Consider the following 24,680-nt stretch of genomic DNA (forward strand, 5'->3'; position numbering starts at 1 on the left):
GGTGCTGAGGTGTGACCAGAACAGTTGTGGGCTCATCCTGGGCCAAAGACACCGGGGCTGCAGCAGGGGACCCTGAGGGGCCGACGCTGCTTCTGTGGCTGAAAAGGCCAGCAAGGGCAGGCAGCTGCGGTCCTGGGAGGTTGGCCCAGGGCAGGGGTGGAGTTGATGAGATCGAGGTGCTCAGCAGCTGGACTTCTGGCCCAAGGAGAGGCCGCAGCAGGCGGGGCGGCACACCGGGCGGCAGAGCAGGGACACGCAGGACGAGGGTCTGCAGCAGGTGGGCGCGCAGCAGGACTGCGGGCAGGGGGAGGAGCTGCAGCAGGAGGGCTGGCAGCTAGACTGCTGGCAGCAGCAGGAGGAGCCAGAGCAGACGGGCACGCAGCAGACGGGCTTGCAGCAGAGGGACACACAGCACGACTGCTGGCAGGGCGAGCAGCTGCAGCAACAAGGGTCACAGCTAGACTGCTGGCAGCAGGAGGAGCCAGAGCAGACGGGCACACAGCAGATGGGCTTACAGCAGACGGACACACAGCATGACTGCTGGCAGGGCGAGCAGCTGCAGCAGGAGGGCTGGCAGCTAGACTGCTGGCAGCAGGAGGAGCCAGAGCAGACGGGCACACAGCAGACAGGCTTGCAGCAGACGGGCTTGCAGCAGACAGGCACGCAGCAGGACTGCTGGCAGGGGGAGCAGCTGCAGCAAGCTGGCTGGCAGCTAGACTGCTGGCAGCAGGAGGGTGTGCAGGAGCTGGTGCAGACTGGCTGGCAGCAGGGGCTGGCTACGCAGCTCACTGGGGTGCAGACGAGGCTCAGGCAGGGGGCCGGGGCGCAGCACCTGGGGGCGCAGCAGGGGGGCTCACAGCAGCTCTCTTGGCAATCGTCCACCTGGCAGGAGTTACTGGAGCAGACGGACATGGTGGAGGTGGCCATGTGGGCTGAGCAGGAGGAGGGTTTGAGTGTGTGGGTGTGAGTGTGTGTGAGCTGCCAGGCTCCTGGTTTTATACCCCCAGGTGTGTTTTCCCAGCAGGAGGCTGCAGCGCCCTTCCCCTTCCTTGTTGGGGTTTATCCTCCTTGGTCCTCAGTTCATAAAACTCCTGGTGCTGGACAGGCTGTGACCTGCCTGAGTCTGGCCCCTCAGGACACTGTGGTCAGTGCTGCCGTCCTGTGCTGACCCTGCACCACCCCCTAGTGGGTCACCTGCAGGATGCCTAGTGTTGGCCCGGGGTCCTGGGGACACATTAGTGCCCTCCTGCACTGCACAGCAGCCTCTGCTGGGGAAGCCAGCTTGGCCAGGACCTGGAGAATGGAGGGCTGCCTGTCCAGGGGAACATGCTGGCGTGTTCCTGAGTCAACTCTGTTCATTCAAAATACCTGATGACCACAACTTAGATTAAAGCAGATTTATTTGCTAAGGGTTCTGGGGGTTTGGGTTCATGGTAGATTGGCTTCCAGGCATATGGTGGGGAGCAGCAACCAGGCCCGCCTCCTGCACAGCTGCTGGTCCAACACCTGTGGTCAGGGGTGTCCTAAATCCAACACTGGTACCTGGTTTGCTTCTCAGCCCCTGCTTGTCTTTCTCGGTGTGCCTGTTTGCACCGGCCCTGTCCTTGGCTGTGGCCCCATAGACCCCCCTCACGTGGCGCTAACCACAGGCTGCCCTCTTCCCCACACTTCATCCCAGCTGTGATGTGGGGCCATGTAGAACACAGATGTCCTGGCAGTGGCAGTGCTGCCCCTGGGCTCAGGATGGGAGAGGCTGTGCCGTGACCCCTGGACCCCGCCGGCCCAGCCAGGATAAGTGGCCTACAGCCTCTCCCCGCCGCCTGCCCCATCAGCCTCCCCTTCCCCTCCTCAGGCCCTTCCCCTCCTCAGGCCCTGACCCAGGACCCGCCTTGCAGTATCTGCACCTGGAACCTGGCGTGGTCAAGGCTGCAGGCACCGCACCCTGGAGGTCATTCATCATTGATTTTCATTGATATGGTGTCAACTCAAAAGTTGGTCTCAGAATACATTTGCCATATGCTTGACAGATAAAAGGTTAACAGGAGAATTTTATAAAGTTTTTACAACTAAAAGAGGATGAGAAGCCGGGCGTGGCGGTGCATGCTTGTAATCACAGTACTTGGGAGGCTGAGACAGAAGGATCACAGGTTCGTGGACAGCCTCAGCCACTTAGTGAGGCCCTCTGCAACTTAGTGAGACCCTGTTTCAAAATACGGAATAAAAAATAGGGTTGGGATGTAGCTCAGAGATAGAATGTCTCTGCGTTCAATCCCCAGCACCACACACACAAAACCCCCCACAAAAACAAAAAAAGAGGATGAGATATAAAAGAATCGAATACAAGATCCAAAATTCAGATATCTAATAAGCACATAATTAGTAAAATTTCTCAAATTAAAGCATAAATTTCTCACCTATAAGTCCAACCAAGAGTTAATATGCTCAGAATACCCAGTACTTCTGTGTGCAGGGTCAGCCATGGGGGCTTGTTTCCTCTTTGAAACCCTTGGCAGGAGTGATTTATTTAAATTACAAGAATGCATAATGAGACATTTACCACTTCACCTACTTATTATTTTATTTTGTGGTTCTGGAGTTTGAACCCAGAGGCATCCTACCTCCAAGTTACCCCCCCATCCTTATTTTATTTTATTTTGAAATAGGGTCTCATTCGGTTGCCGAGAGTCTCCTATCTTGCTGAGGCTGGCTGGAGCCTGTGGCCCTCCTGTTTCAGCCTCCCAAGGACTGGGATTATAGATATGTGCCACCACATTCAGAAAACCTCTTTGGTTTTGATGACGTCGGATTCGCCTATTTATTCTTTGGTTGCATGTGCTTTTGGGGCTATCACTAAGGAATCACGGCCAGACCTAAAGTCAAGCAAATCTGCACTTCTCTGTTTTGCAACTTTAGCTCCTGCATTTACCTTGAGCTGGTTTCAGATGCAGTGTGGGGCAGAGTGTGATGCTGACTGGCACACAGAGCCATCCAGTGGTCCCAGCACCATTTTAGGAGACTGCTTTTCCACTGCGCTCTTGCTGCAAATCAGACGGCTTGGTCTTCTCCACCCACCAATGGGCTTACGTCATGCCAGCACCGCTGTTTCGATCACTGTAGCTTTGTAGTGCGTCTTATTTCTTAAGTTTTGACTGGAATGCTGTTATGGTTTAGACACAGAATGTCCCCTGAAGAGCTCATGCACTGATTGAGTTATGAGGGTTGTGATCTCATGAATGGACACATCCATGGTAATGGGTTTGTTAGGTGGTGACTGAGGCCGGCGGGGTGTGACTGGAGGAGGAGGGGCACTGGGGCTGTGGCCTTGGGGACTGTGATATGTCCACCGATCCCCCTTCAGGAGTTCTCTCTGCTTCCGGCCTCTGTGATAAGAGAGCAGAGCCCTTGCCCTCTCTCTCTGCCTCCCACCACTATGCCCTGAGCTCTGCAGCCCTCCACTGGCCTAACAGGGACTGAGCCTCTGAAACCTCCAGAACTGTGAGCAAATACAGCTTCCTTCCTTTAAGTTGTGGTTGCTAGGTGTTTTGAGTCACAGCAGTGAGAATGTTGACCGGAACAGGAGTCTTTATTTATTTCCCTTGCCTAATCTCTTGCCTGTAAATTCCAGTGTCGACTAGATGCATCCTTGCGCTGCTCTTGCTATGGGTGAAGAGCTTTCTCTCCTTTGCCACTGAGTGTGATGTGACCCAGTGGTTTTCCATCAGTGTCCTCTCATGCTGAGGAAGCTCTCTTCTGTGTGTATTTCACTGACCATCTTTGGCCTGAGAAGGTCCTGGGTTGTTAAGCACTTACCAATCCAGGATTAACAATCCCGCGAATTGTCCGCATCTGTGGACATGATGGACCCTCCGCCACCCTCACCCTCTCAGGGTCGTGCGTTCCCCAGACTGACTGCCACGCACTGGAGAACTGCTGCATTTCTGGGATGGATCCCACCTGGGCATGCTCCCTATTCCTTCTAGTATGCTGCTGGTTTTGACTTGATTGCATTTTGTGGAAGATTTTAGATGTGTGTTTATAGGGAATGTTGGACTGTAGTTTTCTTTTTTATTTTGGCATCAGGATAATTCTGACTTTGTACAATGAGTTACAAAGTTTTCCTTCCCCTTCTGTTCCTTGAAAAGAGTTTGAAGGGATTGGTATAACTGTATACATGTTTAGTATACTTTAGCTCTGAAGCCATCTGGGCCTGGGCTCTCCCTCTGGGGCTTGTTTTGGTCACCAGTTTAGCACTTTTCTTATTATGGCTCCGAGCGCTGAGCGGTTTCTTCCTGAGTCAGTGCATTTGCTTTGGATCTTCCACGAAGGGAAAGGACGAAGAAGACACTTCACGCAAATAGTAAACAAAAGGAAGCGGGGTTACGGTGGTGAAACTGGGCAAAATGTACTGTGTCAAAAATTGCCCTAAAACAATGAGAATGTTAGATATTGACACCTGCTCCAATCTACCGAGAAGATATGATAATTGCATAAATTTGTGTATCTAACATTAGGTGCCTCCAAATATATATGAAGCAGAAGTTGAAAGAACTGAAGAAGGAAATAATTCCGATTCAACAATTATTGGAGTCTTCAGCAAGGAATTTCTTGTTTTTTTCTATCTTATTATATTTTTTTTCTTTTAACAATTTTTTTATTGAACATAAATAGTATATATTTAAACCATATTTGGTGCCCTCTCCCCCCGCCCCCGTTTTCCCTTCCCTCTCCCACCAATGGTTGTCCAGGGTAACCATGTCATATTCATAATTTTACACATGTTCGGATGTAGACCCTCATTAATAAAGATCAGCCTCCCTCCTCTCCTATCTTTCCATTCAAACTTTTCAGCAAGGAATTTCTACTAATAAAAGGGTGAAGTGCTGGGGCAGCTAGAGTCAACTGCAGTCAAGACACAGCTTGAAGAGCCCTGTAAGCCACAGGCCGCAGGGCGTGTGTGAGACACACAGCCCAGCAGCCCTAGAACACAGGCTCCCCTCCATCTTCTCTGGTCGTAAAGAAAGAAACGAGATACTCAGAAGGAAAATTAGAAAATTCACCAATATGAGCCAGGCGTGGTGGCGCACGCTTGTAATCCCCATGCTTGGGAGGCTGAGACAGGAGGATCGCGCAGGTTCGAAGCCAGCCTCGGCTACTTAGTGAGGCTCTCAGCAACTTAGTGAGACCCTGTTTCCAAGTAAAATATAAAATAGGTCTGGGAGGATAACCCGGAGGTAGAAAGCCCCTGGGTTCCATTCCTAGTACCACCACCAAAAAAAAAAAAAAAAAATCACCAATATGTAGAAATAAAAGCAGCACACTTAAACAATCAAAGTGTGTCAAGGAAGAAAGAAATAGAGAGGTTAAAAATACATGAGATGGATAAAAATGAAACACTATGCCTGATATGATGGTGCACGCCTGTAATCCCAGTGCTTGGGAGGCTGAGGCAGGAGGATCATAATTTTTGAGGCTTAGCCCGGCGATTTAGCAAAACCCTGTCACAAAATAAAAGAGCTTGAGATGTAGCTCAGTGGTAGAGTGCCTCTGGGCTCAATCCCCAGTACCACAACAAGACAAAAGACAAGAACAAGAACAAGAAACCCAAACTGAGAGGATGCAGTAAGCAGCACACAGGGAAATCCGTGGCTATGGAGGCTCGCATTAAAAACAAGCACGACCTCAGATCAAAGCCAGGTTTACACCTTAGGGAACCAGGAAGAAGAAACCAAGCCCCGAGCTAGCGCAGGTAAGGGAGAGCTAGGGCACAGATCAATCAAACAGAAAATAATAGTGAGAATCAATGAAACAAGTTAGTTTTTTGAATTAAAAAAAGGAAAATCTTTAGCTAGACTGACCAAGCCAAATAAAAGGGAGGGGGGAGACTTAAACTATTAAAATTATAATTCCTGCCGGGTGTGGTGGTGCACGCTTGTAATCCCCGCGCTTGGGAGGCAGAGACAGGAGGCTCGCTCAGGTTTGAAGCCAGCCTCACTGGCTTAGGAGACCCTGTTTCCAAATAAAAATATAAAATAGGTCTGGGAGTGTAGTCCGGAGGTAGAAGGGTTTCCAGGAACCCCAGTACCACCAAAAAAAGAAAAAAAATTATAATTGAAAATGGGCACACTGCTACTGACTTATGTAAGTAATAAGGATTTTAAGTGTGTGCTGTGAACAATTGTGTATCAACAAATTGGACTACCTGGTTGTAAGGGACAGGGTCTGAAAAACACAGCGAGTGCCCAGACCTCTGCCTTGGCCCGTGCGTACCACGGCTCCCTGTGGCCTCTGATGGCCACCTGTGCCCTCTCTTTGACCTGATTCACCTTCTCTGTGGGGCAGGCCGACCAGTGATGGGCGCTTAGCTTTTATTAAGCTCAGTTCTGAGACAGTTTCACTTCCTCAGCTCTGCAGCCATGCGGCCCGCGGCCGTCCAGCCCCAGGGCCCCGGCTGAGAGCCAGCTGTGGCTGTCGCCCGCGCTGCTCTGGGGAGCCCTGTGTCTCTGGGTGGCTCGATGATGTGCATCCCCGTAGATCGCTTAGAGTTCGTTTTACGTGGAATGCATTGAGTTTCTCTGAAACACAGGTTCAGGTGTTCTGTCATATTTGGGGAGTTTGGGCCCATTTTAATTTTTTCTGTTGTAATAAATTGCACATACGATGTACCAACTTAATAATTTTTCAGTGTGTGCTCATTGGTATTGACTGTATTTTTAATGCTGTGTAACTGTCACACCCTCCGTCTCCACCCCCCTTTTACCTTGTAAAACAGAACCTCAGGGCCTACTGAACGCGGGGCCCACCTGCACCCTAGGCCCTGACACCCACCATCTTGCTTTCTGTTTCTGAAATTTCCTTTCAAGATTATTTTTTCTTTGTTTGGTACTGGGGATTGAACCCAGAAGCGTTCTTCTTCTAAGCTACAACCCAGCCCTATTTTAAATTTTATTTTAAAACAGGGTCTCACTAAGTTGTCTAGGGGCTCACTAAGTTGCTGAGGCTGGCCTCAAAACTGTGATCATCCTATCTCAGCCTCCCGAGTACTGAGAGTCCAGGTGTGTGCCGCCATGCCAGCTTCTTCAGTATTTTTTCCCTATTCCTTTGTCTTCTCCCCACTTTGTAATGCCTAGAAGGTGGACATTGCTATCTTCCATGGTGTCCCCAAGGCCACGTAAGCTCTGTGCATTTTGCTTTATTCTTTTTGTTATTTGCTCTTCAAATTGTGTGTGTGTGTGTGTGTGTGTGTGTGTGTGTGTAATTTTTTTTTTTGGCATACGGGGGATGGAACCCAGGGGCATCCTACCTCCAAGCTGGACTCTTAGCCCTATTTTTTATTCTTTATTTTGAAACATGGTCTCACTTAGTTGCAGAGGGCCTCACTAAGTGGCTGAGGCTGACGATCCTCTGGTCTTAGCCTCCCGAGTGCTGGGATTGCAAGCGTGCCCACCATGCCCGGCTGAGGGTATCGAGACCCAGCACATGGTTGATTGGTGGTGGGATTGGCGTTCCACCTCCAGACTATATCCCCAGCCTTATTTTTTTGACAGGGTCTTGCTCAGTTGCTGAGGGTCTATCTGCTGAGGTTGGCCTCAATCCTCCTCGGTGCTGGGACCACAGGCGGGTGCCGCCGCGCCCAGCTCAGACTGGAACATTTGAGCTGGCCTGTCTTCCCAGCGCCCGGCCTCTTCTTTGGCCCCTCATCTCGGATGTTGAGCCCGCATGAACTCCTGCCGGGTTTCACTCCAGAACATCTGCTCGGCTCCTTCCATCATCTTTTCCTCTATTAACATTCTTTCCTCACTGATAGCGTTTCCTCCGGGTTCTCTTAGTTCTTTGTCCAGTTTTATTTAGCATGTTGGGCATTTTTTTTTTTTTTAAGAAAGGCAGACTGCCACGTGCAGCGCCTCACTGGGGTGTGTCTGGAGTCTTGGGAGCTTGACCACCCTACTTTCTCCTGCAAATGGGCTTGAGAGCTTGTTTGGAGGTTCCAGCAGGGAGCGCAGCTACTCGCATACCCCTGACGGAACGCCGGTCCTCCTCTGCTTGGGGAAGGCCGTCCTCTTCGACGCACGTGGGGCGGTGAGAAGGAAGGGGACGCCCGCCTGGCCTGGCCGGATCAGCCGAATCACCCCTGGCGATCACTGGGGCGACAGACGTCACGGCCAGCGCCCCCACATCCAGCACGTTGAGCATTTTAAGAGAGTGGGTTGCAAGCGTTTGTTAGGAAGTCCAACCCTGGGCTTCTTCTCAGCCATTTCTCCTGTTTTCCCTGTGGATATGTGGCGCTTCTTCACACGCCTCTTAATTTCCACTGGAAACCCGGCACTTTGAGCATCTTGCCGTGGTGGCTCTGGCTACGCCCCTTGGCAGTTTTCCGCTGCGGGTTCTATGGGGCTTGTCTTTCAGTCTGTTTGCTTTTCTGTTCCCTGTCGTGGTGGCCTCTGCCTGGAGGTGACTTCACAGACTTCCTGAAGCTCTTTCTCCTCAGCCTTCATAGCTGGGCTCTGTGTGTCTGCCTGTGTCCCGCCTGCTCAGCGCTGGACGCTGAGCCTCGGGCCGTGCTGGGCTCCCAGCTCCTTCTGAGCGTGAGCCCATCCTGGGCCTGCGCGGGGCCTCTGGGCGTCAGGGATATGCGGACAGCCCAAGCCCTTTCTCCCCAAGCGTCTCCTCCCCAGCTTCTCCTCCAGAGCCTCTCAGGGTGCTCATGGTTTCCAGGGGATGTGCTTTGCCACAAGCAGACATGGGAGGTTCATTCACCATCGGAACGTTCTAGAGTGCTGGCAAGTACCCCTCGTGTGGCCGTTTCTCCACCTGGATCGCGTTCTGAGTTTGGAGAAATCAAGGCAGGCCTCCAGGGAGCCAGAGCAGGTCAAAACAGGCCACTATACTTCCCAGGAAGCAGGGTCCGCTGTGCTCCCTGACACCGGCCCCGCACCGGGGACCACCGCACGTCTTCAAGATGGTGCCCGGGCGGGGGCAGAGGGCTGAACCACCACAAAGCCTCAGACTGCAGGTGTTTGTTTTTGCTTGAGTGTTCCTTGCTGCTGGGAATGATTTCCAGAGCTCAGAGAACACCGATTCCGGGCCAGATTTGGGCCAGGTGTTTTGTTTCTTTGGAAGGGTCGGCCCTTAGACTTTCCTGCTGCTCCGTTTCCCCCCGCATCACTGCTAGCTGGCAGGACTTGGAGCAGCCCTTCCAAGGGCGTCTGCAGTGACCCTCAGAGTGTAGAACTGGCAGACACTCGCCCTAGACCCCTCCTCTAGGAGATCACCATGGAGATCCACTCTCGTGCACGGAGGTAGGTGGTGAGGACACAGAGCTCTGGTGCTCACGATGGTCATACTGGGGAGGTCGTGAGTGTCCATCCTTTGCGCAAATCAAGTGCAGTGTGTTGTGTCTGGTATGCTACGCACCCCAGCAAAAGCAACGACAATCTTTTCTCTTTGCCAGAGGTGAAGAAAGGATAGCCCTGCCCTGTGATACTGCCTCCAGCAGTCAGCAGTAGAGACTCAGGACCTCCTGTGGGCAGTGGCCTTAGCAGACTATTCTCAGATCACCCCATTGCAGGAACCTTGTCTGTCTGCATGTGGGCACCGTGTTTCCCTGGCGCCTGCCCTGGGTCTAACACACCCCTCACTCTGGTCTTGCCGGCTGTCGCTGCCTCTCAGCTTCGAGGCTGTGCGAGCCTCTGCTTTCTGCTTCCCGGAAGCCCTGTATGACGTGTGGGGCACTTGATTGAGGGGTGCACAGGGCCGGGACACTGGTTCTTTCCCCAAGTGAAACCCTCTGGGCACTGGGCAGAAACAGCCACCCAACATGCCCACTGGGCTGGGGGCAGAGCTGCGTCCTCCCCCAAGGGTGGGGCTTTGGCTGTCGCAGGTGGTGTCCATGGGCCATGACCGGCACAGAGCCCTGGAGCCATAGGGCCTGGCAAGTGGCCGAGAGCAGAAGACGGATGAGGGGACAGGAGCTTCCGGGCCAGGAGCATGCCTGGCCTCCGCCATCTGGCTATCTGAAGAGATCCCAGAGCCCAGACACCCAGAGCCAGGACCGGCCTCCCTGCCCTCCCATCTTGTGCCAGTCAGTACAGAGGCGTGTGGCACTGGAGGTTTTATTGGTACTCAGAGTGACTGCTGTGTACAAGAGCCAGCCAGGCAGGGCCCGCCAGACAGGGGAGAGGGCCTGGAGCCAGGACGAGGGGCAGGGCAGCCGGCTCTAACAGGGCCAGGGCGGGAGGGAGGCTCAGGCCCCGGCCTGCCCGGGCCGCTGGACGAGGGTCCGGGTGGTGCTTCTTTGTGGTTGAGCTGTGCCTGGATGGGCGGGCTGGAGGTCAAGGGCACCTGGACAGGCAGGGAGGTGAGACCTGAGCCCGCATGGCCTTGGAGGACAGGCCGGTCAGCAGCTGGACTTCTGGCCCACGGAGAGGCCGCAGCAGGAGGGGCGGCACACAGGGCGACAGAGCAGGGACACACAGGAGGCCGGGCAGCAGCAGCTGGGCTGGCAGGAGGAGGTGCCGCAGGAGGAGGCGGGCACGCAGCAGGCGGGGCGGCACACGGGGCGGCAAAGCAGGGACACGCAGGACGAGGGTCTGCAGCAGGACTGCGGGCAGGGGGAGGAGCTGCAGCAGGAGGGCTGGCAGCTAGACTGCTGGCAGCAGGAGGAGGAGCCAGAGCAGATGGGCACACAGCAGACAGGCTTGTAGCAGACGGGCACGCAGCAGGACTGCGGGCAGGGGGAGCAGCTGCAACAAGCCGGCTGGCAGCTAGACTGCTGGCAGCAGGAGGGCGTGCAGGAGCTGGTGCAGACTGGCTGGCAGCACGGGTTGGCCACGCAACTCATTGGGGTGCAGACGAGGCTCAGGCAGGGGGCCGGGGTGCAGCAGCTGGGGGTGCAGCAGGGGGGTTCGCAGCAGCTCTCCTGGCAGTCGTCCACCTGCCAGGAGGCGTCGGTGCAAGGGCTGGGTGAGCAGACCCTGCTGCTGCCCAGGTCGCTGGAGCAGATGGACACTGTGGACGCGGTGATCACACACGTCCGGGTACAGCAGGTGTCAGCCATGCCGGGAGCTGAGCTGGGTAGAGTGTGAGTGTGGGAGCTCTGGCTCTGGGGATTTTATACCCCTCCAGGTGTGTTTTCCTGGCAGGAGTCCCTGGCTTCCCTTTCCTTGTTGTTTCCTGGGTTGTTTGGAGGCACTGCTGGCTGTTCATTCTTGCCCGTGCCTGCTGCAGCGGGCAGGGCCCTCATGTGGACAGGCGTGGGCAGGGGGTATGGGCTGTGTGCGGTAGGGAAGCCCCTGCCTTCATCTGCATGTGTGGACACTGCTGGGCAGCGGGAGCCGGACTTGGTGGTGTCTTGGCACACCTCGCCTCATTTGCTCATGTATCTGTGGGTGATTCTTCATTGGGGCATTTGTAGCAGCAGGTACCCACAGCCATCCTGGGTACCTGGGGGTGTGTTGGCCAGGAGGCCGCCCCACGCCCTGCTGCTCCCTGTCGAGCTCCCATGGTGGCCAGCTTCGGGCCGTGTGAGTCCATGTGAGAGTGGGCACGTGTTCGTCTCATGCTTACTAAGTGTCCTGCTGTGTTTTAAGTTTTCATTTCTAGACATGGTCCAACTTCCCATCCAGAGTTGGTACTTTTCTTCATCCCCCGCCCCAGCCTCACAAAGGTCTGCTTTCCAGCGCCTCAGCACCGGGTAAACCAGAGCTCAGAACCAGTGTTGCTCTTACCAAGTGCACCCTCGTTGCCCGTCTCCACAGTGGACCTCGAGTTAAAGTCCTTTTTTGTATACGTTTCACTTTTGGTCGTGTTTCTTCTCTTCTGGAGTCAACAATTGCTTCTTTTTGTTTTCTTCTCTGCTTATATTTCATTAAACCCTCTACAGCCGGGTGTGGTGGCGCACGCTTGTAATCCCCGCGCTTGGGAGGCAGAGACAGGAGGATCGCGCAGGTTCGAAGCCAGCCGCGCGCGCTGGCTTAGGAGACCCTGTTTCCAAATAAAAATGTAAAAATAGGTCTGGGAGTGTAGCCCGGAGATAGAAGGGCTTCCAGGAACCCCAGTACCACCAAAAAAAAAAAAAAAAAAAAAACCCTCTACAAATGCTTCAACTAGTTCATCCCAAGCTCGTTTCCAGAGGCACAAACATACCAGCAACCCATCTGCTTCACTTGCGTTTGTATAAGTGTCCCTCCCAGAGCTCCGTGCCCATGGCCAGCCTCTGTTGGCTGCTCCCTCCACCCTACGCACACGTCTCACCCTGGACCTCCTCCAACTACTGTCTTTTGGTTTTCCTCCCTCTGTCTCCTATGATGGACCCTTTGAATCCTTGTTATTTCTGGATTTATGCCCTTATTTTGATGACGCACCTTCTCTAGTAGCTTTCTGGAAATGAATGCATGAGAGAGGATATTTTTTTGAGATATAGCATGATATAATAGGCCTCTGTTCTGCCCACTACTTGGTGATAGTTTAGCTGGGTATAATCTGTAGGATTGCATATATTGAAAAATATATTTTCTGAAATATTTTGTGGAGGATGCAGAACATTTGTAGAATCCTAAATGATGCACTGTACTGTTTTTCAGTTAACCCTTCCTCTCCCAAGAAGTACTTGCTGTCCCACCTGCTCTCCGTTGACTATGCTCCCTGTTCTCTACATTCCTTTGTTTATGGCTCCTTTTGCTCCACAAAATGTCTGGGAGAAACAATATGTTGCTGCAGACATCTGCAGTACCCCACAACCCTTTATTTATTATGCTGTACAATGTTAATTCAACCCTACTGTTTTCTATTTATCTATTCTCTTTCCCTAGGGTGAGGATTCAAATTGTTTCCAGATTTTGGCTAAGAGTAATATTGTTGCTTATATATTTTATACAGAAATTCTTATATATTTTCTGGCAAATGTATTTGCTAATTTCTTCTCATCATATACCCCTGAAGTGGGATTGCTGGGTCATATAATAGCCATATGTTTACTTAGCATATACTCTCCAACAACTTTCTAGAGAAATTTAAATTCCACTTGTGGATCAGAGCCTGTGGAGGGGTAAGGCCGGAGCCAGGGCCAGCGAGGCCGGGATTGGAGCCTGCTGTGAAGCAAGGCCAGTGCTGGGGCCTCCGAGGCCGGGATCGGAGCATGCCATGAGGCAAGGCTGGCGCTGGAGCCAGCGAGGCTGGGATCAGAGTCTGCCAGCTGGCCAGGCTGGTGCTGGGGCCTTCAAGAGTGGGATCAGAACTTGCAAAGTGGCATACACAAAGAAATTTCACAGAAAAAAAAAATCAGATGCTCTCCCTAATATGCAAAACTAGGAAGAAATGGGTAATAGGAGGGAATCTAATGGAAGAAGGAGCCCTATGGAGGAGCAATTAAGGTGACCAATCAGAGGGGATGGGATGGGAGGATGGAATCTCTTTAAAGCACATGATGTACATAATTGAATATGTCAATGTCAAACACTAAATCAAGCATGGGATCGAGGGAGGGGGAGGGAGTGGGGTGGGGATTGGATAAAGGCGAATTGGAAGATGTGTGCTTGGATATTCTCACAAGTCTTGTATCCCATTGTGATGTTTGACTACAGTGCACCAATAAAAATATTTTTAAAAAATAAATCTCCACTTGTGGATTTTATAAATTTCCGGCACTCTGTCTTACAAAGTGAAGTGCTGTCAGTCTTTTCCATTTTTATAGGTTTGGAAAGTGTGTGACTCTGTGTTATATGATTTGAATATTAACGGGTCAAGCTACTCATTGCCCCCTTGAGCGTCTCTTCTGGTGAGGGTTCTGTTCATGCCATTCGCTTCTTTTTAATGACTATTTATATTTCTTCGTTGACTTGTAGAAATGTGTCATAGGTTCTGAATAAGTCTTTGTTATGCACAGTATGTTGGTGACTAATAACTGGCTCTCGATAAAAACAAAAACAAAAATCCCTGCTGTCCTACATCTGCCCGTTTCATGGCGTAAATGCACCCTCTGTGGCCAAGTTCAGCTGCTGGCGTGGCGCTGTGGAGCCCAGAGCAGGGAGAGGCGCACGGTGAGCTCTGAGTGCACAGCGATCCGTGTGGCCTGGTGTCTGCTCATGCGGCGCCCAGGGCTGGATGTCGAATGGGCCTGGGGTTTGGGTGAAGGAGCGCGGTGCACCCCTGCCCCAGGCACACGGCACGGCCATGCCTCGCTGCCGTGACTCAAGTACAAGACGGCACCTCTCTGCGGTGGTGCGAGTTCCCTGACGATCTCCTCGAAACAAAGACCTTGAGCTTTTGTGTCCTTCCCACACCCCCATTTGTATGTCTTCTTTTAAGCAACTCCTATTGGCTCCTCCCCTCTTTATTCAGGACATTTGTCTCCTTCCTGTTGGTTGCTTGAGTTCCTGTGTTTTCTGGGCATTGGCTCCTCACCAGATGTGTGACTTTCAGATATTCTCTCCTGCAGAGTAGGGTCGGCACCCACTCTCCGTTGTGTTCTTCACTGGCAGAAACATTTCAGTTTGACGTAGGGAAGAGAAGGACCCTCATCCTTCCCCGTTAGCCGTTATGTGAGCTCTTTGGCTGGATCTAGGATCCACACTAATACGAAAGCTGATTAGTAAGAGAAAAGCATAAAAGTTTGAATTAAGTGGACATGTACATTTCTGTAAGTTTGCAATTCCACTTATTTAGTTGTGCATCTACAAGGATCTTTATAAGGGAGGGAAGTCCAGAGAAACAACCAGAGCACGGCACTTTCGTACCTTTAGACGACAGCAATCCCTTTCCTCTCTTTATCAGGTTACTTATTTCCCTCCTATTAGTTGTTGAGTGTGTAGAGGAAGGACAGGAAGAGTGGCCGTCCGCTCCGGGCCAGGAGGACGCCCAGGGCTGCTCGCGGCAGAGGCCACGAGGACCAGGGCTGCCTGGAGTTCCTTTATCCAGGTCCTGCGGCCCAGCAGCCCATCTCTGAGACCCAGGCTCTGCTGGCCTTGGTGGGGGAGGACACCCCTGCTGAGAGGGTCCTACGGTGTGGGGCACGGGGGTGATGGGCCACCTGGCGCTTACCGCGGTCACAGGTGCTCAGGTGATTTCAGCTTGAACGAATCCGCAGACCACTGCGCCTAGGTCAGATGGGGCGTCTTTAACTCTTGTAGTGCAGTCCCTTCTGTTTACGTGCCTGGGCATCTGGAGGCCCACCGACACAGACAAGCCCACAGCTCACATGGTACTCAGAGGTGAACAGTGGAAGCTCTTCCTCTAAGATCAGAAACGGGAAGGAGGCGGCTCTCACCACCACCATGGAACTCAGCGCTAGGACTCCTCGCCAGAGCACTGAGGTGAGAAAGAGAAATAAAGGGAGACCAGACAGGGAAGGAGGAATGAAGCCGCCTGTGTGCTGGGGTCAGGCTCGTGGGAACGCCTACCGTGTGATCGCTCACGCCTCGGCCTGAGGTCCAACCCAGTTGATGTTTGTGCGTGCTGGGTGAAGTCAAGGGTCAGGATAGCAAGGTGCAAACCCTTCACGGACGTCTCTGTGCTGTGTGTCCTGGGGTGCGGCCGGGATCTGGTCACTGTCAGCAAAGAGCACCCAGGCCTTTAGAGCCCGTGTCTAGACCACTAGCCTGGTCAAGCCTTCTGATTTTTCTTCCTTCCTTCCTTCCTTCCTTCCTTCCTTCCTTCCTTCCTTTCTTTCTTTCTTTCTTTCTTTCTTTCTTTCTTTCTTTCTTTCTTTCTTTTCCAGTACTGGGGATGGAACCCAGGGGCATTCTACTTCCAAGCCACATCCACTGCCCTATTTTTTATTCTTTATTTTGAAACAGGGTCTCACTAAATTGTAGAGGGCCTCATTAAGTAGTAGCTGAGGCTGTCCACGAACTGGGATCCTCCAGTCTCAGCCTCCCGAATGCTGGGATTACAAGTGTGTGCCACCATACCCGGCTATCATTTAAATTTTTTTTTGTGTGTATATGGTACTGGAGATTGAAGCTAGGGGCATTCTAAATTCAAGCTTTATTCCCAACCCTACTTTTTATTTTATTTTGAAACAGGGTCTCACTAGGTGGACGAGATTCTCACTACTTGCTGAGGCTGTCCTGGAACCTGTGATCCTCCTATCTTAGCCTCCCAAGGACTGGAATTACAAGTGTGTGCCACTACACCTGGTTTTTATAGACCTTCTAAAAAAAACAAGCCAGGTGTGGTGGTGCATGCTACAAGCATTCTGGAGGCTGAGACAGGAGGATCGCGTTTCACGGACAGCCCTAGCTACTTAGTGAGGCCCTCCACAACTCAGTGAGACCCTATTTCAAAATAAAGAATAAAAAATAGGCCAGGAAGTGTAGCTTGGAGGTTGAATGCCCCTGGGTTCTATCCCCAGACCTGCAATAAATAAAATAAAATAAAATAACAAAGGTTCCATTTTATTGATCGTATCTATTGATCATAACTATTTGTTTCTACTTATTTATTCATGTGTTCATTTTTTTTATTTTGTGGTACTGGGGATTGGACCCAGGGACACTCATCCTCCAAGCTCTACCCACAACCCCTCTATTTAACATTTACTTATTTATTGGTACTGAAGATTGTATTAAGGGACTTTCTACACATACCCAGCCCTCTTTTGCTTTTTTATTTTGAAACAGGATCTCACTAAGCTGCTGAGGGTCCTGCTCAGTTGCTGAGGCTGTTCTTGAGCCTCTGATCCTCCCGTCTCACCCTCTGGCGTCCTGAGATTATAGGCATGCACCGCTGCACCCACCCGAGACACCTTGGCCTAGATCTGGGTCGTCAGGCGTCCTCTCTGGGACTTGCTTATTTCTTTTTATTTATTTCTGTGTTTTTGTTATGAGCACTGAATTTGGATCTTTTGTGAGTTATGTGCTGTGAGTGGAAGGACTTAGTGCACTCAGCAGAGCCCCAGAGCCAGGTGGGGTGCGCGGCGTGTGCTCTGGGGGCAGTCCCAGGATGTGCCTGGCTCCCAGCAAGGAGCGGACACGCACATGCCGACTTCTGTCTGTCAGGGAGCCGCTGGAGACCCAGCGCCTGGCGTCTTCACGGCACCTCTGCGTAGCACATGCCAAGACTACCGGCTCCCGAGTGCATGCAGGCAGGTGTCCAGCTACCCTGGCTGTGCGGACAGTGTAGGTCCACTGAGGCAGGGTGGAGGGACTCTCTCCAAAGCCGTTCTCAGATGCCAGCCCAGGACCAGCCCTGCTGCAGCCTGTGGGCAACCCAGGGCCTGGCTGTGGACCCTTCCTACAGGACTGCAGGACTCCTGGCCCTCTGGGGCAGGGGCGGAGTCCTTTGGGGACTGCCGGCGCCCTTGAGGGTGCACTCTCCAGGCAGGCGGCCCTCTGTTTGCCCTCCCTGCCTCTTGAACACACATGTGGCTGGGGTGGTGCAGGCTCCTGGACACCTTTGAAGGGGTGGGGATACGGTGCTCTTGGGGCAGCCATAGAGGAGCACCAGGCAGGGCCTCTGTGTGAACAGCAGGAGGGAGCCGATGATGATCAAGAAACAGTTTATTGGGGGTCTGACTGGCTCAGGGGAGCACAAGATGGAGGTTCAGAACCCGAGAGAGAGGCCAGGCAGATACCCGGTTTCAGGCCTTCCCTGGGGGGCCCTGCCCCTTGCCTGGGGTCGCTGCACATGTGTGGCCTGCAGGACTGGCCGGGTGCCTGGGGAAGTCAGTCCTGAGGGCCAGGTGTGCTGCTCTCAAAGGAGGAAGGGGGCAGGCAGGTGACCGCCATGCCCACAGTGTAGCCCAGACAGGGGCGCAGACAGCTGTAGGGGCTTCAGAGAAGAGGCTGGGGTGAAGGTGGCAGCAGCCTCCCAAGCTCTGGGCGAGCCACTGAGACTGCTCAGCAGCTGGACTTCTGGCCCGAGGAGAGGCTGCAGCAGGCAGGGCGGGCGCAGGCCGGGCGGCAGAGCAGGGACACGCAGGAGGCCGGGCGGCAGCAGCTGGGCTGGCAGGAGGGGGCGCCGCAGGAGGAGGCGGGCACACAGCAGGCGGGGCGGCACACGGGGCGGCAGAGCAGGGACACGCAGGAGGAGGGTCTGCAGCAGGACTGCAGGCAGGGGGAGGAGCTGCAGCAGGAGGGCTGGCAGCTAGACTGCTGGCAGCAGGAGGAAGAGCCAGAGCAGATGGGCACACAGCAGATGGGCTTGCAGCAGACGGGCACACAGCAGGACTGCTGGCAGGGGGAACAGCTGCAGCAACAAGGGTCACAGCTAGACTGCTGGCAACAGGAGGAGGAGCCAGAGCAGACGGGCACGCAGCAGACGGGCTTGCAGCAGACGGGCACACAGCAGGACTGCGGGCAGGGGGAGCAGCTGCAGCAAGCTGGCTGGCAGCTAGACTGCTGGCAGCAGGAGGGTGTGCAGGAGCTGGTGCAGCCTGGCTGGCAGCAGGGGCTGGCCACGCAGCTCACTGGGGTGCAGACGAGGCTCAGGCAGGGGGCCGGGGCGCAGCAGCTGGGGGCGCAGCAGGGGGGCTCGCAGCAGCTCTCTGGGCAGTCGTCCACCTGCCAGGAGTTGCTGGAGCAGACGGACATGGTGGAGGAGGCCATGTGGGCTGAGCAGGAGGAGGGTTTGAGTGTGTGAATGTGTGTGTGTGTGTGTGTGTGTGTGTGTGTGTGTGTGTGTGTGTTGTCTTCCCAAAGGGTTTTTATACCTGCCCCAGCCTGCTCTCCGCCCACAACCTCCCCTTCCTCATTCTATCCTCACTAGGTGTTTGTGTACCTGGGAAGTTGACTGGCATGTTGATGTCCTGCTGTCGTCTTGTCCCCAGGAGCAGGCGGGTCCCGCCTGGCCAGTGACGGCTGGGCAGTATGAGATGGGAGAAGCCTGTCCACCCTGGGCGCACCGCAGCATTGCCTGGTCCCTGCTGGCAGCCCAGCCTGTGCGCCCTCTGCAGGAAGTGGGCTGCAGGGCGGTGTTGCTTGTGGATCAATCCCTCACCTAAAGCTCAGGTCCCCAACTGCAGGACACCAGAGTCCAGAGGCTGTAATGACCTGCCCAGGGCCCCAGGGCTTAAAATATTGTATTCAGCTTCTTGTTGTTCTCACCAGGGATATTTCTGACACAGGCCTCTCTGTGAAGTGGGAGCAGCCCATCCCCCGGCTCTCTGAGGGGCCAGGCCAGCCTCAAGTGTATGTCTTTTTTTTTTCTTTATGGTTCTGGAGATTGAGTCCAGGGCCGTTCTACCTTCAAGCTATGCTCTCAGTTCCATTTTTAAATTTTGAAACAGGGTCTCTCTAAGTTGCTGAGGCTGGTCTCAAACCTATGATCCTCTTGTTTCAGCCTCCCAAGTACTGAGATTCCAGGTGTGTGCTACCGTGCCTAGCATCATTTTTATTATTTGAAAGATGAAGCCGACCGTGGAGTGGAATTTCTGAAGTCGTTTGTTCCTCTCAGGAATCCCTAGGAGTTGAAGGGCATGGGTTGAGACCCACTGATAAGGACCGTGAATGAATGGCCCAGGGAGGGGACGTGCACGAGCACTGGGGACAGGCCTGGCTGTCGGGCCGGCAGGGGCCCCTGCAGCCACCCATCTGCCCACCGCCTGGGTGCGAGTCCCTGGGCTCCGCGCCCACCATCCCTGGGCTCCGGGGCCAGGGCTGTGGTGTCCGTGTTCTCCGCGCCCAGAAGGAGCGCTGCCCTGTGACTAAGTGGGAGGAGCAGTCGCTGTGGGCACACCCAGAGAGAGCCCACGGACGTGGCAGCCAATGGGTGCTGTTACAGGTGCTCAGGAGCCCTGGGGACCCGAGTCTGGCTGTGGACCCAAGGAATTCCCAGCCGGGGCAGGAAGCGCACAGGCAGCGCTGCCGTCTCTGGGTTCCACGGGGCTGTGTCCTGCGAAGGAGGGGAGGCCATCCGTAGACTGATGGGGTGTGTCTAGTAGACCTTGCTGCGGTGCTGGGGAAAGCACCAGGAGATGCGGAGGCTGTGCACAGATGCAGACAGCCCCTGGCACGGTCAGATGGAGCCGGTCTGCAGCGGCCACCAGGACACCTGTCCTACTGGAAAACGCTGCCATCAGCTCCCTCTGGCTGGCCTGCCCTCTGCACTGGAGCTCTGGGGACTTCCTGCACCAGAGAGTGCCACTGGACACTTCTAGAAATGTCTGCCATCCTCCTTCGATGGGGCCCCTCCGGCCTGGCTCGCTGGACACTGTGTGACCCAGAGAGGCCGAGTCCTCAGGTGTGCACCGGGCCCTCCCAGGTGCCGGCGAGGGCGACATGCCCGGGTGACGGGCTCCTCCCACATTAGCCTGGCCTGTGGGTGCTGCATGCAGAAGCACGCCCATCCTCTGGCAGAAGCACCGAGGCTGCAACAACAGAGCGGCATCCTCGCTGGACCTTCACACGTGGAGCCTCACCGTGGAGCCCAACACGGAACACACTAATAGCTCTGGATGCACCAACAGGAAGCCGTGGACGCGGAGCTTCCTACAGACGCAGTAGCCAGGGGCAGGTATAAAAGCCAGGAGCCTGGGTGCTCTTACAAGCTCACACCCACACATCCACGCCCTCTACTGCCCAGCCCCTATGGCCGCCTCCACCATGTCCGTCTGCTCCAGTGACTCCTGGCAGGTGGACGACTGCCCAGAGAGCTGCTGCGAGCCCCCCTGCTGCGCCCCCAGCTGCTGTGCCCCGGCCCCCTGCCTGAGCCTCGTCTGCACCCCAGTGAGCTGTGTGGCCAGCCCCTGCTGCCAGCCAGGCTGCACCAGCTCCTGCACACCCTCCTGCTGCCAGCAGTCTAGCTGCCAGCCGGCTTGCTGCAACTGCTCCCCCTGCCCGCAGTCCTGCTGCGTGCCCATCTGCTGCAAGCCCATCTGCTGTGTGCCCATCTGCTCTGGCTCCTCCTGCTGCCAGCAGTCTAGCTGCGAGCCCTCCTGCTGCAGCTGCTCCCCCTGCCCGCAGTCCTGCTGCGTGCCTGTCTGCTGCAAGCCCGTCTGCTGTGTGCCCGTCTGCTCTGGCTCCTCCTCTTGCTGCCAGCAGTCTAGCTGCGAGCCCTCCTGCTGCAGCTGCTCCCCCTGCCCACAGTCCTGCTGCGTGCCTGTCTGCTGCAAGCCTGTCTGCTGTGTGCCCGTCTGCTCTGGCTCCTCCTCTTGCTGCCAGCAGTCTAGCTGCCAGCCCTCCTGCTGCAGCTCCTCCCCCTGCCTGCAGTCCTGCTGCAGACCCTCGTCCTGCGTGTCCCTGCTCTGCCGCCCCGTGTGCCGCCCCGCCTGCTGTGTGCCCGCCTCCTCCTGCGGCGCCTCCTCCTGCCAGCCCAGCTGCTGCCGCCCGGCCTCCTGCGTGTCCCTGCTCTGCCGCCCGGCCTGTGCCCGCCCCGCCTGCTGTGGCCTCTCCTCGGGCCAGAAGTCCAGCTGCTGACCGGCCTGTCCTCCAAGGCCAGCCAGGCTCAGGCCCCACCCCATGTCCAGGCCTCTTATGGCCCCTCAGTCGGCTCCTGACCCAGCTTAGGCGGCTCCCCACCCCTGAAGATGGTCAACCCTGCTGAACTGACTTCTACCTCCCAGGATCCCGCCCACCTCTTGGTCATTTGTCACTCCCTGCTCCCCTCTCTGGGTCACCTGCCCCTGACCTCCACCTGGAACCTTATAGACCTCCAATAAACCCACCCTGACCACGACTCTCCCGTGTCTTGCTCCTAGGGACACATGGTCAGAGCAGACATAGGTCTCCTCCAGCCAGGAATATTTTTAGGATGAGTGACTGGCCTTGAAACCCTAAGGGACTGAGCTAAATCCCCGCAGGTCACCAGCAGGCCTCGGGACATATGGGGAGGCTGCTCTCTGCTGGCCCCATCTGGAGCTTCCTGAGGCCGCTCCCCCGACGTGCGCCGGGCCTTGATCCCCAGGCCCCTGTGCACCCTCCAAGTGCATTGTTCCACTAGGGTTAGCCTGTCTTGCAGGTCAGAATGTAGCAGAAACCTGGCAGGGGAGGGGGCTGCCTGAGGCCCCAGGAGCCAAGACTGGAGGCCAGCACCCTGGAGTGGGAGGAGAGGGCTTCCTCCCGTCACCAGGTGTTGGGGCCAGTCATACTGCAGCGCCATGGCTGGGCTCAATGCACACAGAACTGTGGACAGAAGCCCTCTGCAGTGTCAGGAGGGCGTTGATTGACACGGAGGGAGGGCACAGTAGGCAAGCACCCTGGTGAGAACGGGGGAACCTTCCAGAAGGAACAATGCCAATTGACCATGGCTGGAGCTCGGTCGTCAATGTCCGCTGTCTCCAGCATGGGAAAGATGATGTTGTCCATGCCCCACCTGACCCCAGCCGCCATGGCCCAGGCCCTGCCTTCCTATAGGGAGCTGCTCGTGCCACCCATGGGCCTGTCCAAGCCCAGGACCCATGCTGGGACCCCACTGCCCTGTGCAGGCCCCAGTCCCTGCCCCACACTGCTGCCCAGGCCTGGGCATGACGTTCCGCCCCCGACCAGCTTTTGCCACCCCTTAGGGTTAAAACTGGCTCGGCAGGGTACAGTCACACGCACCATCTCAATTGTGCAGTTGACGGGTTTGGCAGAGGCACACGTCTGCGACCTCTAGCTGAGTCAAGAAACAAAGTTCCCCCGAAGCCACACGGCTGGCACCCCCGGCCTGCAGCACCCTGGCCTCCACGCACCACTGGCACCCAGGGCTGCTCGGCCTGGGGATGCCGGGCCCTCTCCAGGATGGCCACGTGTTCATCTCCTTATCCTCTGTGTTGGTTGATTCTCTTTGTGGCTGAGTAGTATTCTGAATGCTGGGATTACAAGCATGCGCCACCACGCCCAGCTTCAAATTCTTGACTCTGCATTCATGATAGGCAGCTAACTGTAGTCTTCCTCTCTCTCAGTGGGTTCCTTAGATAGTAGTCATGTTGGTCTCAGAGAAGAAGCTGGGGGTTTTCTTAAACCCTTTGGGTAAGGTTGGTCTTATTTCGCCCACTGATGCTTCGAATTGGGCAGTAAAGCGCTGACATTTTCCTTGTGATGAAGGTTTTGTTATAAACTCAGTCTCTGGTTCAGAGAGAGCTCCTCAGAGTGTCTGTTTTTCTCATGCTAGCCTTGCTCGCTTGTACCTCTCCGTCTCCTTGACCATTTTATCTAGCTGTGGAGCGTACGGGCACGATGGCACTGGCTGATTTCCTTCACGTCCTTTTAGTATTTGCAGACTGACGACAGCCGTTCTTTCATGCCTGATGTGGCAGTTTATTTCTCCTCTCTTCCTTGGCCAATAAAGCTGGAAAGTCATCCACTTTGTTGACTTTTCTGGATGCGCTGTGGCCCCACCAGCCCTCCCTCCTCCCATGGGCGGTCTCCTCCCGTCTCCACTGTTTCCTTTTGCCTGGGTATCTGTTGCTGGGCTCAGCTTGTGCCTTCTCGAGGTGGTGCTCGGGTCACTGGCTCGGGCCTTCCTTCTGTTCTAAGGAGAGCAGTCAAGGCTGCGCATTTGCCTCTACATGCCGTGCTGGCTTTGCACCACCCATCTGGATACATGGTGATCCCATTTCATTTTTGTGTGAGATACTTCCTAATTGTCATTGTGACTTCTGTGACTCAGAGATTACTTCAAGCAGTGCTGTCTAGTTTCAATGCCTGGTGCTCTTCCAGTTATCTTTCTGTTAATGATGTCTTGTTCTGTTGAGACCAAACAGCATAGTCTGTGAGTACGGCCCTCTCCAGTGTGTCGAGGTTGTTTAGGGCTCAGCCTGGGGCTTACTTGGCTGAATGCTCAGACGCAGACACCCCATGCACCCTTCTACCGGAAGGGATAGCCTGGAAACGTCCATTCCCAGGTTGCTTTGTGATGATTTTCTGGGTTTTGGGCATGCTTGCAATTTTATCAAATTTAGATCCAAGTCTTGGTCATTTTCTCTAGGTACTTTTTGTAACATTGAGATTGAGTCAGAGTTGCAAAGAAGGCAAAAGCCAGCCAAGTTTTTGTGTGAGACCGGGCCTCTCTAATTAACTGGCACATTTGGGTGAGGTCTGCTGATCGGAATGGAAGGGACCAATGACCAGTCAGCAGAGTCACGCCACAGAGAGGAAGCGAGGGTATTTATGTAGCCGGGGTCTTGAGGGCGAGGGCTAGCAGCGTGGGGATGCCGGTCTTCTCATGACATCTGGAGTCTGCCCCATTTCCACTTATGGCCTCCGGGGCTCTTCCTTCTATCCTGTGAGCGGGGGGGATGGAGGGACCCTACCTATCATCCTGGCCTTGGTGGTATTGATTGACAACCGAGTCAATAACTACTTCCTGCAGTCAGAAGGGATGTTATTATAGGGGCCCCTTGGGCAGGAGAGGTCAGGTCACTTGGATGTGGGCAGGCAGGTGTATGGCTGCAGTAAGAGTTGATTGAAGGTTACCCCGGACAGCTCAGTAATGCACGTTTGATTGAACTTAGCAGACAAGGGCTATTAAAAAGAAAAGGCAAATCTTGAGAATGGGTCCCAGGAGGGGGAGGAGCCCAGGAACTACTGGCCCTGGGAACCCTTCCAGATATGAGGTAGACTGTCAATATCGTGTTTTTAGATCCTCGTTTAACCTGGTCAGAGTTTAGACATTTTCCTCCACTAGACCAGATTCGTTAATGTAACAACAGCATTTTATACTGAGAAAGAGATAAACACCACCCTTTTCAGCAGTGAGTAAATGGAAAGCCCATCTGTTTTGAGGGCTACCCTAGCAAGGGGGGTAATGTGTCACTGAAGGGAGGCCAA

At 54.5% G+C, this 24,680-nt stretch overlaps 4 protein-coding genes across 5 annotated transcripts in view; 2 read left to right on the forward strand and 2 right to left on the reverse strand.

The window, feature by feature from the left end:
• The window catches only part of LOC308262900 (uncharacterized protein), a gene marked incomplete at both ends in the record, with an annotated part of 62,596 nt that extends 51,543 nt beyond the window's left edge, over positions 1 to 11,053 (reverse strand). The window contains one exon of the mRNA XM_080695652.1: positions 10,868 to 11,053. Coding sequence (XP_080551778.1) covers positions 10,868 to 11,053 — 186 coding nt within the window. The remainder of the gene's footprint in view (positions 1 to 10,867) is intronic.
• TSPEAR (thrombospondin type laminin G domain and EAR repeats) overlaps positions 1 to 24,680 on the forward strand; it is a gene marked incomplete at both ends in the record, with an annotated part of 169,357 nt that overhangs the window by 57,467 nt on the left and 87,210 nt on the right. The gene's annotated exons all lie outside the window — the stretch shown is intronic.
• LOC308262905 (uncharacterized protein) lies at positions 181 to 927 on the reverse strand (the record flags this gene model as incomplete). Its single annotated transcript, XM_080695662.1, has 1 exon — positions 181 to 927. One exon carries the CDS (start codon positions 925 to 927, stop codon positions 181 to 183), a length of 747 nt encoding a protein of 248 aa, XP_080551788.1.
• LOC308262902 (uncharacterized protein) lies at positions 20,520 to 21,347 on the forward strand (the record flags this gene model as incomplete). 2 transcript variants are annotated; one of them, XM_080695656.1, is made up of 2 exons in its annotated part: positions 20,520 to 20,903; positions 20,970 to 21,347. In XM_080695656.1, the coding sequence occupies 2 exons, from the start codon at positions 20,520 to 20,522 to the stop codon at positions 21,345 to 21,347; spliced, it is 762 nt and encodes a 253-aa protein (XP_080551782.1). The 2 variants fall into 2 exon arrangements, with proteins under 2 accessions (XP_080551782.1, XP_080551783.1); XM_080695657.1 differs by having other exon boundaries at positions 20,520 to 20,774; positions 20,895 to 21,347.

Source organism: Muscardinus avellanarius (assembly GCF_963383645.1).
Source record: "Muscardinus avellanarius genome assembly, chromosome: 5".
Classification (NCBI taxonomy): Eukaryota; Metazoa; Chordata; class Mammalia; order Rodentia; family Gliridae; genus Muscardinus; species Muscardinus avellanarius.